Below are 16,329 nucleotides of genomic sequence, written 5' to 3' on the forward strand. Positions count from 1 at the left end.
GCACCCACTGCTGCAAAATTGAAATCCCCATGTCTCCCATTGGGCAAAAACATCAAAAGTACTGACAAAAAAAAGTCATTTATTAGACTAACCTGCAATTGCTTGTTTTAATAGAGTGAACATACAGTTTGTCCTCATATCAAAAGCTAGGTCATTTATTACTGTGGGGGATTCCCCTGGTAAATCTAGTAAGGACAGGGAACCAACACAATTCCTAAAACAGAATGAACAAATCAAGTCGTAAATAATTAATCATTGAATGAGGTCCTCTTACATAGGACATAGAACACCTAAAACTTCTGAAACAACAGTAGAACAAATTTTGTTTATTTTTTTAGAAGAACTCTTTAAAGCCTAAAAAATATTTTGCATGCATTGTGGTTTCAGTAATCAATTTTTACATGAAATTGTAAGGTACTTAAAAAAAAATAGTTTGTTCTTCAGTTATTTAGTAATGTTTTTTCTTCAAATATCTCTATTAATTTATACATTTTGGTTATTTTATCAACATATTATTTGCTGTGAATATCATGAAATACGAAAATCTCTTGCTGTAAATACAAATTATGAAAATTGTACACCATACCGAATATGTCTGACACAAGATGGTAACCAGTCTCCTGGGATATCTTGGTTCCATTGACCATATTTGGTAATGTCGTCTGTTGACATTTTTTCAGGTAAAGTTTGTGGTAGGAAAGCTGCTCTCACCAGGTTTGAGAATAAACTAATGGTATCTGTTATCATTTGCTAAAAATATTTATCAAAATATGTTATAATCACAACAACTTTAATGTTTACTACAACATGAGTTAACAATTCTAATTCTCAAAAAACAATACATTTAGACTATCATAAGCATTCAAAAGATTATAAAACACTGACACACTAGGAATTGTTAGCCATGGAATTATTAATATTTGTGGGGTACTTATCAGGTGCAGAGCCAGGATTTTGTAAAAGGGGACCCACCAGCAAGAAAACATTAGGACTTGTAAAACGTCTATGCGTTAACCATATTTGTAAGGGAGTACTTATTTTCATAGATTTCATGGGTATTGTTAATCACACATTTAAGTGATCAACAAAATACAAATTTCTTGTACGGAGAAATAACAAAAACACCAAAAATCAAATCTGCAGATGTACATTTTTTTCCTGTTGTAGGTATTTACACAAAGCAGTAGGTTCACGAAGAGTAATACAAATAAAAATTTGATGAAAAAATATCGAAAAATATCGGACAGATACAAAACAAACATTCTTTGAAGCATTTATAGTAACTTTGTCTAATGTTTGCCTCAATTTTTATACTTTTTGATTCAAACGATGTTGGCCACATGCAAGGACCACCATAACTTTTTGTTAGGATGTGTATCGGACCAATATACATCTTTATATAATGATTTTATTTTGGTTGAAAGGTGTGGCCAATGTTTATCAGACGTAAATAGACCTTACAAATGCTTATAAACAGAAAGAAAATATGGCTAAAAACTTGTAAATTATGGTACTTTTGAAGCTGTCAACATTGTTAAAACAAGCAAAAATCAACAAAAGTGTTGGGTTTATCTAAATATGCATATTTAAGATCCTAAATATATGGGCTTTTACATGTGGTATATCAAAATTTGATTTCTAATGCCAATTTAAGGCCTTTGTGGCCATACTCCTTTCACGATAGGTATATTTTTGCATAAATAACAACTAAAACTGTGAGCTACTGCTCACTGATGATACCCCCGCTGTAATATTTCGGCAAACAGGAAGTTGTTGCATGATGAATTTGAAAACGCATCACACGGTGTAACTTACTTATATAAACCCTGGAACCAAATTTCAGAAATCCTTGTCAAGTAGTTCCTGAGAAAAATGCGACGAAAATTTTCAACTTGGCTATCATGTGTAAAACAATACAAGAGTTTGGTAAACAGGAAGTTGTTAAGTGATGAATCTGATAACGCATCACACGGTGTAACTTACTTATATAAACCCTGAAACCAAATTTCAGAAATCCTTGTCAAGTAGTTCCTGAGAAAAATGCGACGAAAATATTAATGGGATGGACGGATGGACTGACGGACTGACGGAAGGTAAGACAGAGGTAAAACAGTATACCCCCTTTTTTAAAGCGGGGTTATAAATACACTGTAAGAAAAACAGAAAGTCTGTTATTAATGTTTTGATATTTTCAACAATACCACATAATTAAACAAATACAAATTCATCTGCAATACCTAATTCACGAAAATAAGTACAAGCAAAAAGTACATATACAGTATCCACAAAAACATAAATTTTCCTGAATTACCAAAAATTTGTTATCACAAGAAATATTGTATATGAATTCAAACTTCCTGATCATTATATCTGTTAATTAGATAAAAGACAAAAAGATTGGACTAAGTATATCAACCAATCAGACTGACATATCATGTGGCATTTAATGTAATAATTGATTGATATTTAGCTGCTGAGTCTGTGAGGACTGTCAAATTAAGAATAATGTGCAACATCTCATCTTTTCAGATATTTATTTTAGCAGATTGTAATGCAAGGATTTCAACATTGTGTGATTATAAAGCTGTGCGTTCGTTTTTCAATAGGAATGTGTGTGCAATTTGCAAAGGTAAATGGAACCTCAAGATATTTACTAAAAATTCTTTAAGAGAATCAAAAAGTGACTCCTGAAAGTATAAAACATTTTCATTTATTCAAGAAAAAAAATAATGGTCAAATACAATTAAATAAAATTGTGACAGCTTTTTGAATGACAAAATGTAAACCAATTAATCTTTTATAACATTCAACTGTATGTTATTTGTATATAATTAATGAATACAATAGTTTATGTTTACGTGCACATACACATGTACAAAAGTATATGTATATGTAATGGAGTCATAATAATAGCTGAGAGTTAACTTCATCCTGAAAATGGTCATCATTACTTTTGTTCCCTTATAATGACCACAATGTATGGCATCATTCCTGACCCTTGAACCTTTTATCACTACAATATCTTACATATTGAAAATGCTATTTCTCAGTTCTACTTAAACCTTACCTTAAACTGACTATGCTTAGAAACATCTATTTTAAATGCCTTCTCTCCTGTTTGCTGTAAAATAAAATGTCAAGTTAGCAACAGTATACAATTATAAAACAACTGCAAAAGATTCTTTGCAGTTTTATGATGTAAGGGAGGTAATTGCAACAATTTTTTGTATAATGAATTTTAGTTAAACTCTTTCCATTAACCAAGTTTCTTAAGACATTTGGATGTCAACATACAATAGACAGGTTATCTCTTCTCCTTTAATATTGCCTCAAAAATTATAAGACCTTAATGGATTGTAGTATCATGAATTGTTTGTACTTTAGTTTACGGTCATCTTAAGTTCATTAATTTCTTACCTCCTTTACAATTAATGCTCCAGAGAAATATGCCTGTCCCAATTTCCACAGGTCTGGTAAATTGTAAGTCAGAATCTCACATAATTCCTCTATATACATTATTCTTTGTGGATTTGTAAACTTTGAAGCTAAAAAAAATAAACAGTCTACTGTAAAATCAGAAATTTTAGATATGTTTGTTATTGCGTAAATGCGACGGAATAGGTTTCTTAAAAATAAAAATTCACATTCTAACTTTTGATAGCATTTGTATCCAGCATTTCTTGCAATCGCAATAATTCATATCGCATTAGTGTCTGTTGTTGCAATAATAAGTGTGCACAAGTTTTTTAAAATTCACAGTACATATACGGAAGGCAAAATAAAAAAAAAACATCTACAAAATATACCATCAATAAAACACTGTAGCTCTAGGAAAATTATCATTAGTTCCTTTTGTTTAAAAAGAAATAACTTGTGTACACATGATCTATTTTTTATCATTTATTCAAATTCCTGTTTTAATCTGTGCATTCCTCTATAGACATTTTTGAAATTAGTAAAGATCAATAGCATTTTTTGGGCAAAATTTACGCTCATTCAAGGGTGACTTTATGTATATTTATTTTGTATTAATTCACCTTTGTTTATTTTCAAATTAAATCATAGATATCCCTTTTCAATGAATGAAACTTGAAGAGTTGTTATATATTTATTGACATGATTTTCACCAACATGAAATGTGAAAAAGTTTTCATATTTGTATTTCTTTTCCAACATATTTAATGTGATGTTAACAATAAACCCTTTGCAGCAAATGCTTAACCTAGCTAAGCTTTGGTATAGAATTAATGAAAATATGATTTTTTTGTTGTAATGTTTCTCTCCAATAAAACATGCCACCCTATGAAAGATTCTCTAAAGATACATAAATAAGAACATCATAAATTCAACACTTACAACCATGATCTAATTTCAAACTGCTTGAATCTCCTGGTTTTGCTGAAAAAAAAATAACATCAATAATTAACAATGATCAATACGGAGATATGCATTTACTTTCATCTTATGTATATACACAAAAAAGATCAACAGAGGAAATAAGTTACTATTTGAATATGGCAACACATTCAGATTATTCATTGTATTGAAGAATTCAAGACTCATATACATGTAGATGCAAATAAGAATCAGTGTGACATCAGATGGTGACACATAGTTTTATAATGCAAACAAACACTGCAGAAATTGTGTTTGAATTTTATTATTAAAATGTTTATGAACTTTTCCGACTCAACATCCTACTTCAAACTGAGTTGAATACTGTAGGAGGAACTGACTACACAAATTTGGTAGTCTTTTGAAAACTTTTCTGAAAAATTACATAACAGGTACCCACTTTTCTGTGACATACCACCCACAAAACATACGGCCCAAGACCACAATTAATGACCCCGCTTTTCGTTGTCCACGAATATAGTTCCTTTTAATTAGAGTGTATTTTTTCTTAATTTTTTTTCTTTCCCTTCCTCACTCATTTCTTAGTTTTTTTTTTGGATGGAAATGAAAGAAGAGAGGTGAAATAAACTTTTGGATGTTGTATTTTAACTGATTTTGATATGGAAAGAGTGAGTAGGCCAGGTGCAAAAAGGTGATATTTACAGTTTTCGGAGCATCTCTTGACTTGTCCATAGGCGTATGGATGTGTATTGGCTAAATTTGTAAGAGTGATTGGTTCAATCTTTCTGAATTTTGGATATATTTTTGGACTAGTACTATACATTACACACACAAAAGATTTGACAAAAATGCATGGTGCAATTTTTTTAATGAAACAAAACGTTATAAAGAACTAATAGAGGAATTTAATTGTGGTCTGTGGCCATACCCATACTATATGCAGGTTTTGTACTTCATGCAACCTTGACAAATATTTGTATACAGACTTACCCCTAGATAAATTTGATGTCCTCTGTGGGGTGCCAAATACTTCACCATTTGGTTGGCTCTCTTTTTCTGAAATGTTTAAATGTAGTATTTTGTATTCATTTCAGATTTATAATTCTATAAACTCAAAGATGCCTTTCACTGGTTTTGCAAAAAAACAAAATTTTTCAAAACACAATTCCTATTTTTTTTACCAAAGGCTTCTTTGTTTCACATTTCACATTTTCATAAAAATACAAGATATGTATATAGATCTGTAAAATATCCTTCAAAAATATTTCAAGGTCAATTTACCAACCAATAGATGAATTGAGATACAATAAAATGTTGATAGCTTAAGCTGGTAACTATCAATAGAATAAAAAAAACAACTTATATACAATCATAAAAGATACAAGCAGATATTTTGGGGGATTCCTGTTATAAATTTGTAGATATGTGTATGTATATATATGTAAATAATAATGCTTGTTGTATGAATGCATCACTCTCGTTAATAATCTGAATGTAAATTTCTCAAGTTTGTGATCCACTTTTTTCATTTAGAGCAAACAAGAAAAAATTATTAAGTTTGCCATTCTTTAAAGATTGAGAAATATTCCTTAAAACAAGTCCATAATAGCAGGTCCAGGTGTCACTTCAGTATGAATGCAATTTTTCTGTTCAGTTTTATGGAATTTGGGTTGAAACTGTAGGAGGAGAAGATTTAACAAAGTATGTACCCATATCCCCTTCTTGTCAACCAACCAGCCTTCTGGCCCGAAATCACAATACCATAATGACGTTTTGCACTTTCTGAAACCCAGCTAATTCATAATTATGCTTTGTATCATAAAATAACTAGTTTACCTTCTTGTAAATGTTGTTCTTTACAACGTAGCAGTATAGTTGTCAGCCATTTCTGTTGATTAACTAGGCATTCCCATGCAGGATCACCACTACATTCTAAACTGATCAAATATCTGAGGGGAAAAATGATTCAAATGTGTTCATTAACCAGTAAACAATTTCGCAACAATTTTTTTTGGTCAAAAATACTTTTAGAACATGAACATATGAGCACACACAATCCCGTCCTTTTGTGACATTACGGAATGTGACTTATACCAGATTTTTACTTGCATCAGCGACTGCTTATCCTTTCAGAGCACCTGAACTCTGCCCAAGTTTTTGGTTGAGTTTGTTATGCTCTCTCTCTCTCTTTAAAATCAATCTAATTTGTAAGATGTTTTTGTGAAGAGCAATATTCCAAGTAATAAATTAATCAGGTGAAAATGTAAGTTGTATTATAGTAAACAAGTGAAAGCATGCGTATTAAGTGTTTTTAAATGAATCAATTACTTTAGACACAATGTATTCAATTATAAGTATACAATGTGATATATGTGCAAATATCAAATTGAAGAATTCATAAATGTGTTATACATACTTGATTAATTTTTTCTGATTTTCCAGCGAGTTTGGTAACTCCATTAACTTCTGTTTTAACATGTCTCTGAATTCATTTATCTGCTTCTCTACCTCTTTGTATACTGTAAATATAAAATAAATACAATACTGTCATTGAAACATGAAAATGAGGTCAAGGACAATATACATACTGTGGATTCATTTTATATTTTCTTGGGGTAGAATTTTCATGGATTGAGTAAAACTTACAATTTCATGGATATTTAATTTCGTGGTTTTACCAAAGCCTGCATACAAGTCTATGGAAAAATTTGTACTTCACTGAACATTGAAATTCTTGGTTCACCTGTACCCATGAAATCCATGAAAGTTGGTATTAAACGTATAATAATGAATCAACAATACGCCAGACAGAAATTTGAATTATTAGGCATCTGTATACCAGTTGCAGATTTTCCAGTTTTGAAATATGAATCTTTATACAAAAAGCTAACACCACCACTGGAGAAGCATCCCTATGTCTTGTATTTTGCAAATTTTGCAGCAGGCAAGACAAAAATTAGATCTGAATTTATCACTTTCAGAAAATTTGCATAACTGACCTTTCAACTCTTTCATAGTTTGAAACTTGTGCTGGTGTTTGATATAGTAAAGCTATTACCTTTTCTGAAAACTTGTACTTGTGTATCAGCAAACAAGGATCTGGCTCTGATATAATCATTTATAACCATGTTGTAATCTCCCTAGAAAAATATGTGTTAGATATCAATTAATGAAAAAACTGCAAAATAAGACACTTTGAAAATAGTCTTACTTTGAGAAAGTGTCACTAATATTTAAATATTAGTCACATCTGTACCCAAAAATGTATTTTGCTACAAGAGTTTTTTTACAAAGATATTAATAAGGGTAAATATCTTTTTAGGTAAAGTTATGGCTAACATTTTTTGCAAAAATTACTTGTAAATGGCGAATTTAGCTCAACATATGTCATGTATGTTTGATTTGAATATCATTATTAAGACATAATTCTTATGAAAGTGTATTGAATGTTCCTTACAATCCCTTGCTCCAATCTGTATTAGCCATATCTATTTAACAGAACATAAAATTTAAGTCTCGTCATAACAATAAGGGCAATTCCTGTAAAATCTGACTTATTACTTATACTGAGGATTCATTTATTTTCGTGGGTATCAATTTTCATGGATTGAGGAAAACTTGCACTTTTGTGAATATTTAATTTCATGGTTTTGCTAAAGTCATTGGAAAATTTGTAATTCGTTGAAAATTTAAATTTGTGGTTCACCTGTACCCACGAAATCCACGAAAATTGGTATCCAACAAATAATAATGTATTACCGTATTACCTTTTGTATATTTCTCTGTAGATTTAATGGAAGATAAAATAAGAACTTAAATCGCTGTAAAACACTCAGTGCATTTCTAGTAGAGTCTGCCTTGTCCTTCCGTCCTAGTACTTCTTGGAACAATCCATCAGCACATGACTTAGCCTCTAAAACAAAAGTTCACATATAGAATAACATCTTAGTATTTCAAATGTAAAAAGGAAATAAAGTACACATACCAATCTAAAATTTAGAGAGGAATATAATGGAAAATTGTGTGTAATGAATAAATGATCAATGGTTTGTTGTTTTGTTTCAATATTTCAATTGAAAAATAGTTATTCTTTTTATTTATAGGCTGATACAGTCAACTTAATACATAATTTCCCAGAAAAGATTACGGTTGAGTACTCACAAACATGTTGTACCCAACTACATTCTCTATGTGCCTGTCCAAAGTTAGAGGCCTGTAATTCAGAGGTTGTTGTTGGTTGCCATCGGTCATACTTGTTTTTCATTGGTTGATTTTAGCATAAATCAGGCTGATGGTTTTCTCATTTGAATAATCTCACATTTTAAAATGTCTTTTTATCGCTTACTATACAGTATGGGTTTTGATATTTGTCAGAAAGCCATATGGTAACTTATAGTTGCTTCATTCTTGTCCTATAGTGCCTGGTGGATAGTTGTCTCACTTGCAATCATACCACAGTATTTTTTATATTCTAAAAGAACAAAACTGGCTTTACAGTATATATTTTCCTATACTTACGCATCAGAAGAACTGCATAGGAATTTATAAATTCCCCTCTTATATCATCTTTACAGAATTTACTGTACATATCTGAAATATACAATCAAATTAATATACACATAAATTCCTTTAATTTTTTTCACAAAATTGATATTGCAACAAAGGGAATGGCTGAATCAGATAATGTGAACAAACTAGATAAATATGACATATGTATTCATATAAAAATAATTGATGCTTAAAGTACATCTTTTTAACATAATATCTTTTTCCACCTAAAATATCTTTATTGCACTTTTCTATTACAGTAGACTCCGGCAAATTGGATACTCAAAATGTCAGGAAAAAATATCCCATTACCCGATATATCAATAAATTATTAAATTAGACAACAAATTTATATTCATTGAATATCCTGCAATAATAAGTTGACCTAATCCAGAGATGTAACTAGTCCTGACCACTGCTGTATAGAAGGGTTAGAGTGACTATTTTTCAGGAACAAGACCACGATGTTTACAAGTGTAAAAATGTCTTGTCTGCAAGATTGTAATTGTGTAACTTCTGGGTCCATTTCCTGTCAGAAAACATTGAAAATATCCGATTGTGCATGGTTTTGACAAATTTGTTTTGAATATTCCTATCCTATTTGCTGATATTTGATTACACCATAAAACTTATATTAAACATATAGGAAAGGGTTTGGTGTTTTGAAATAATATTACAATAGCCGTTATATATTTGTTTAGCCAATATCTGATTAGGTAGAGTCTACTAGCTAGCTGTAATAAGAAACAATATAAGAATAAAATGCTCCGCAGGGCGCAGCTTGATACGACCGCAAAGGTCGAACCCTGAACAGTTGGGGCAAGTATGGACACAACATTCAAGCTTGATACAGCTCTGAATTTGGATTGTGATTAAATATTTGACACAACATAGGTTTCTGACACAGAATGAATGCAGTCTAAGAACTTAAAAATTTTAAATTGGACATTCACCTATTATGGTCCAATATCCAAAATCTAAATACATGGTTAGATTCAGCATATCAAAGAACCCCAAGAATTCAATTTTTGATGAAATCAAACAAAGTTTAATTTTGGACCCCGATTTGGACCAACTTGAAAACTGGGCCCATAATCAAAAATCTAAATACATGTTTAGATTCAGCATATGAAAGAACCCTAAAAATTCAATTTTTGTTAAAATCAAACTAAGTTTAATTTTGGACCCTTTGGACCTTAATGTAGACCAATTTGAAAACGGAACCAAAAATTAAGAATCTAAATACACGGTTAGATTCGGCATATCAAAGAACCCCAATAATTCAATTTTTGATGAAATCAAACAAAGTTAAATTTTGGACCCTTTTGACCTCAATGTGGACAAAGTTGATAACGGGGCCCAAAAATCTAAAATCTAAATACATGGTTAGATTCAGCATATCAAAGAACCCCATATATTCAATTTTTGTTGAAATCAAACAAAGTTTAATTTTGGACCCCGATTTGGACCAACTTGAAAACTGGGCCCATAATCAAAAATCTAAATACATGTTTAGATTCAGCATATCAAAGAACCCTAAAAATTCAATTTTTGTTAAAATCAAACTAAGTTTAATTTTGGACCCTTTGGACCTTAATGTAGACCAATTTGAAAACGGAACCAAAAATTAAGAATCTAAATACACGGTTAGATTCAGCATATCAAACCCCAATAATTCAATTTTTGATGAAATCAAACAAAGTTAAATTTTGGACCCTTTGGACCTCAATGTGGACCAATTTAAAAACGGGGCCCAAAATCCAAAAACTTAATACACGGTTAGATTCAGCATATTAAAGAACCCCAAGAATTCAAGAATAAAACCCCATTGAAATTGATCAAGAAATAAGCAATTTATACGATGTATCTTCTTTTGCACAATACTGTGCAATTGAATATTTCTTGCTATTGCGCAATACTGTACAATTGACAATTTCTTGCTATTGCGCAATATTGTGCTATTGGATACTTCTTGCTATTGCGCAATACTGTGCAATTGAAGATTTCTTGCTATTGCGCAATACTGTGCAATTGAAGATTTCTTGCTATTGTGCAATACTGTGCAATTGAAAATTTCTTGCTATTGCACAATACTTATTAAATAATAATTTACACATCCTGTTTGGTGTGTATCTCCTACCATATCATTATTATTTGCTTTTAAATATTAATCAGAAATAACCAACTTAAAATGGAAAATTTTAAAAGAAAAAAATAAGGAAAAAAAGAAAAAAAAAGAAAAAAAAAAAATCCCCCCCCAAATTTTTTGAACCCCCTTATGATTCATCACCCCCAAACTCAATCCCAGCCTTCCCTTTGTGGTATGGTACCTTGCAGTACAATTTCAGAGATATCCATACACTTGAACACAAGTTATTGTCTGGAAACTAGAAGAATGCTTATTTTTGGCCCCTTTTTGGCCCCCAATTCCTAAACGTTTCGGGCAATTACCCCCAAACTCAATTCCAGCTTTCCCTTTGTGATATGGAACCTTGTAGTACAATTTCAGAAATATCCAAACACTTACACACAAGTTATTGTCATGAAACTAGAAAAATGCTTGTTTTTTGCCCCTTTTTTGGCCCCTAATTCCTAAAATTTTGAGGCAATTACCCCCAAAATCAATTACAGCCTTTCCTTTGTGATATGGAACCTTGTGGTACAATGTCAGAGAGATCCATACACTTACACACAAGTTATTGTCTGGAAGTTACAAAAATGCTTATTTTTGGCCCCTTTTTGGCCCCTAATTCCTTAACTGTTGGTACCATAACCCCAAAAATCAATCCCAACCTTCCTTTCGTGGTATTGAACCTTATGGTAAAATTTCATGGAGATCCATTCACTTAAACTAAAGTTAGAGTGCGAAAACCAATGTGTCTTCGGACGACGCCGGACGACGCCAGACGACGACGACAACGACGCCGGACGACGACGCCAACGTCATACCAATATACGACCAAAAAATTTTTAATTTTTGCGGTTGTATAAAAACAGGACAAATTCCGTAATCATGCTACTAGTCTTGTCTGTATGAATGATTTATACAATTAAATTTTCATGACTTATGATCCCTTCCTAATAGGTGGCGCCAGGTTGTTTACATCCTGGTCCTTTGGTATTTGGTGGATAGTTGTCTCACTAATAATCATAACACATCTCCTTCTGTTTATTGTAATTGCAAAATCAGCTTCAAACAACAAATCTATTGTGTTTTCAAATAACAGGATTATTTTTTTTATTACGATAGATAACTTACTTTGTAAACTATCTAAACAGTCTAAGGTAGAAGACAAATTGGTTTTGACAAAAGCTATTGGACCCTCTGAACGATGTTTAGCTTTTCTCTTCATATGAGCAAGACCTGCCCTTAAATCATCAAAGCTGAAATAAAATGTAGAAAACATAAGCAAAAATCAACTAAATGAAAACATATATGTATATGATTACATTTAATTTATAATTTGTTAATTATTTCATTTGAAATAGCAAGCCATATTTATTATATTCAGAGACTTTTCCTTAGTACATTAAATTTTTTTGAAAAGAATCATATATTTACAACCTCCAAATTTATACAGTTGTAACAAATTTGTTGCACGCAGTAGTGGATACAAAAAAAAAATGGATGGAAAGGGCAAATAGATGAGCAACCACTATAATTATATACCATCCACTTCAAAAATTGGGAATTTGCCACTGGATATTAAACAGCCATCCATTCATCCACCAAAAAGCAGGGTGGTTATAATAACATAAGATAACAGAAAGATAAATAAAATTACATACCTAGTGGAATGATGATTCTCTAATAAATACCATGATGAAGAAAAATTCTCAATTGACATATTTCCAGATGCTGAAAACAATATACAAATTCTTATTATTCACATAGCCTTTTAGGTTAACCATAAAAAAGTTATAACCACCTTTAAAAATAAAACAACTAAAATTAGTTCCAATTAAAATAAAATGTTTCTCATGTTTTTCTATGTACATGAAGTTTGTTTTGGGCATTGTACAATATCATATCTTCTTGTACTGTTTATGACATTGCTGCATTAAATCTTCTATGAAATACAGCACCTGATATAAAGTGTAGGTTGGTATGGTTTCTTATCAGCAGGTTAAGTACTTCAATCTTGGTTTCAGAATCTGTGAGCATTCTTTAATATGATAGAAAAACAAAGGATATTGGGTAACCATCCATGACACAAAATCAGTACATGCACAGCAAAAAACACACAAAAATCAAAGGAACAGCACTTTTATTGCAGTTCTTCATCTCAAAGTCACAATGAGGCCTTTAACACAGAGCAATATTGTATTATTTGTTACCTAGTTTGTGTTTTTGTTATCTATAATATTGTACTGTTATTTAAGAGTTAGCTGTTTTTCATGTACAATCTTTTATTTACACTTGTTAATCTACTGATCAAGATTAAAAAAGGGGAGATTTGAGATCTCAAACACAGCGCTGAAATGTGGAAAGGCAGAAACCCCAGATCAATCAATAGTTGTCGTATATCATATTTCAATGTTTTTTATTATTTGGAGAATTTTGTGCAGATATATTTCACTGCTAAATTTATTCATAACTTTAATGAGGGTGTGGATGGGGTTTGCAGAAAAAAGGGCAAAAAAACCTAAAGAATAGAGAAAAATAGGACAAATAAATAAAGAATAGAGAATAATGGGGTGCTAAAATATAAAAAATAGAGAATAATGGCCCAAAAATATAAACAGAGAAAAATTACCTTTAAAGTTAAAGAATATGGGAAAAAGGACATCCAGGCCCTCTTTTATAGACACGAGACAATTTAGAACTTGAAATATTGTATGGATAACTGTCTGTTGTTGAAAACTGCATATTGCCCTCTAGGTGTTTTTTCGTTTTTTTTGTCATTGAATTTCTGTCTCGTTAACAAATATGCTACATCTCCTTTAGTTTGTAGTAATATATAGAGATATCTTAAAATGAAAAAAAATAAGATATTATTCTTTTGCGATCAAAAAGCAATATAAAAAAAGTGATTTAATATTGGTTGTAGGAATCTTACCTTCAGGGAACTGTTCTAATAAGTCTTCTTCTGAAAATTTGGCTCTGAAAAGAAGAGATTAAAATAATACAAGTAACTTAGGAAAATATGTGTCTTTTATGTGTTTTCAACATGTCCTAAAAAATCTAAATGTCCCATCTATAAAATGCACAAACTCAAACTGCACGGAAAAAAACTTGACATACAGTGTACAGAATTTATCTTTAGGACAAGTCTATCATGGAAAGATATCAAATGACTTATAATACAATACACACAAGGATATTTATTCTTTTAGATGTTATGTGAACTTATGTGAAAATTGCAGATTAAAAGTAATGAGTATACAAATGGTATATATAATAAATAGAATAAATTAGCATAAAATACTTGTCTACAGTTCAGCGACTATTTTCACAAAAAACAAGAATGTGTCCATAGTACACAGATGCCCCACTCACACTATCATTTTCTATGTTCAGTGGACCGTGAAATTGGGGTCAAAACTCTAATTTGGCATAAAAATTAGAAAGAACATATCATATGAAACATGTGTACTAAGTTTCAAGTTGATTGGACTTCAACTTCATCAAAAACTACCTTGACCAAAAACTTTAACCAGAAGACCAAAAACTTTAACCTGAAGCGGGACAGACGGACAAACTGACACACAGACCGAAAAACATAATGCCTCTCTACTATCGTAGATGGGGCATAAAAATATATGTAAGACATGAACATTTTAGTTTAATTTACGATCTATTTTCATCATAAGATTTTTTGTGAAAAGAGTAACAGGACTGTTTTTTGGCCTCTAGAGGTTATATGGTTATGTTTGTCGTTGGGTTACTGTCTTATTGACATAGCCTCAAAATCTCCTTTTACTCATATCTGTACTAATAAGTCTAAAACTATAAATACCTTGGAGGAGGAATAGAGTTTGCCATTAAATTGTGCTTTACATACAATCATTCACTTGTATCTCAATTTAGATTACTTACTGATTTCCTTCATCAGAAATCCCCAATGGATCCTCATCATCCTTAGAAAATAAAGGAGAAGATGGCCGACCATGTCGTAAATTGGAAGAAACACTCTGCGACTCATCTATCCATATAGCAGATTCCTGTAATGGGCCTGAAAGCAAATTTATATTAGGATGCATTTTATATTTGTTGACAGCAATCTTTATTGTGAGGATTTTGAGAAAACATTCAATTGGAACAGTAAATATAATTTTTTGCAAGTATCATCATGATCATATCGTATATCAGGTTTTTTTCACGTGTGTTTAATTTTAACTTTGTTCATGGCAAATAAAGAAAAGCGAAAACTTGACCAATCGTAAATTTCCCTGCATATTCCAAGATTTATCGTTGTTTAAACATATTAAACATTATAATGTTAATTTTCGAGTATACATGGAATTGATATGTAAACTCTTTTCACCATAAATAACATTATATATAAAATCAGTCTTTTGTGTTGATCAACAGATCACAAGAATGGGCATATTAATTAACTTCTCTGTTTCATATTATAATTATATTGGCTAATCATACATGTCATACATTTTGACAACACAGCAATCAGTGACATATTAGCTACGATCTATTGATTGTTGTCATAACATGAACATTTTGTCTATAATGTAAAAATAAAATAAAATAAAAATCACATTTTCACATATTTATTTGCACAAATATGCTTCAAAAATGCTCTGTTATGCCATCACAAAAGTTATCATAACTCTCAATTTTTAGCAAGCTACAATTTACATAATTTACTTCCCTTGAAAGTTCTCCTAATTATGTTTATTTCACTTTGTAGTTCTCTATTTATTTGTAATTGATTATCTGTCATTCAATCAATTTCATGTTGTTTATATCTTTAGCAATACAATACAGTGATTTTTTGTGTCTATTTTCCCATTCAGCGAAAATTATACACAGTGACAATTTAACCTTCCCATTTTGTCATCAAATTGTAAAAAAAAAAGAAAAAGAGAGTGCCATTAAATTGAACCAGCAAAATATGCAATTAATTCTGTTCTGATACTAATATTAAAGATACATTTATAAATATCTAATAAACAGCTGCGCCACGAGTGCATGATACGCCCGTCTTCTTGTGTGTGAGGTTTTATTCAATAAGCATAAATCATTTCTGAGATACGGCGCGACATGTGAAAAGTTTTTAATAAGTTGTGATCAAATTAAAAAATTAAAATTTTAGGGCTCTCTTTTTGTATCATTTTCAATGAAATACATTAAAACATAAAATTTCAATAGCTAATTAAACAAAATTTAATATTTTCCAAATATTGAATAAGGCTTTTTATCGTTTTGCGCATTAAATTAAACCAGATATCTAGTCCTAACGATTC

General features: G+C 30.8%; 1 protein-coding gene across 1 annotated transcript in view; it reads right to left on the minus strand.

The window, feature by feature from the left end:
- Window positions 1-16,329, minus strand: part of LOC127701762 (exocyst complex component 2-like) — a 38,154-nt gene that overhangs the window by 11,461 nt on the left and 10,364 nt on the right. The window contains exons 4-18 of the mRNA XM_052205726.1: window positions 14,945-15,080; window positions 13,965-14,008; window positions 12,694-12,763; window positions 12,164-12,288; window positions 8,875-8,946; window positions 8,124-8,269; window positions 7,415-7,496; window positions 6,773-6,875; window positions 6,193-6,305; window positions 5,347-5,412; window positions 4,357-4,398; window positions 3,418-3,545; window positions 3,068-3,121; window positions 587-750; window positions 93-214 (exon numbers count right to left, since the gene is read on the minus strand). Of these exons, the coding sequence (XP_052061686.1) occupies window positions 93-214; window positions 587-750; window positions 3,068-3,121; window positions 3,418-3,545; window positions 4,357-4,398; window positions 5,347-5,412; window positions 6,193-6,305; window positions 6,773-6,875; window positions 7,415-7,496; window positions 8,124-8,269; window positions 8,875-8,946; window positions 12,164-12,288; window positions 12,694-12,763; window positions 13,965-14,008; window positions 14,945-15,080 (1,467 nt within the window). The remainder of the gene's footprint in view (window positions 1-92; window positions 215-586; window positions 751-3,067; window positions 3,122-3,417; window positions 3,546-4,356; window positions 4,399-5,346; window positions 5,413-6,192; window positions 6,306-6,772; window positions 6,876-7,414; window positions 7,497-8,123; window positions 8,270-8,874; window positions 8,947-12,163; window positions 12,289-12,693; window positions 12,764-13,964; window positions 14,009-14,944; window positions 15,081-16,329) is intronic.

The sequence above is a fragment of the Mytilus californianus genome, unplaced genomic scaffold (genome assembly GCF_021869535.1).
Source record: "Mytilus californianus isolate M0D057914Y unplaced genomic scaffold, xbMytCali1.0.p SCAF_5, whole genome shotgun sequence".
Taxonomy (NCBI): Eukaryota; Metazoa; Mollusca; class Bivalvia; order Mytilida; family Mytilidae; genus Mytilus; species Mytilus californianus.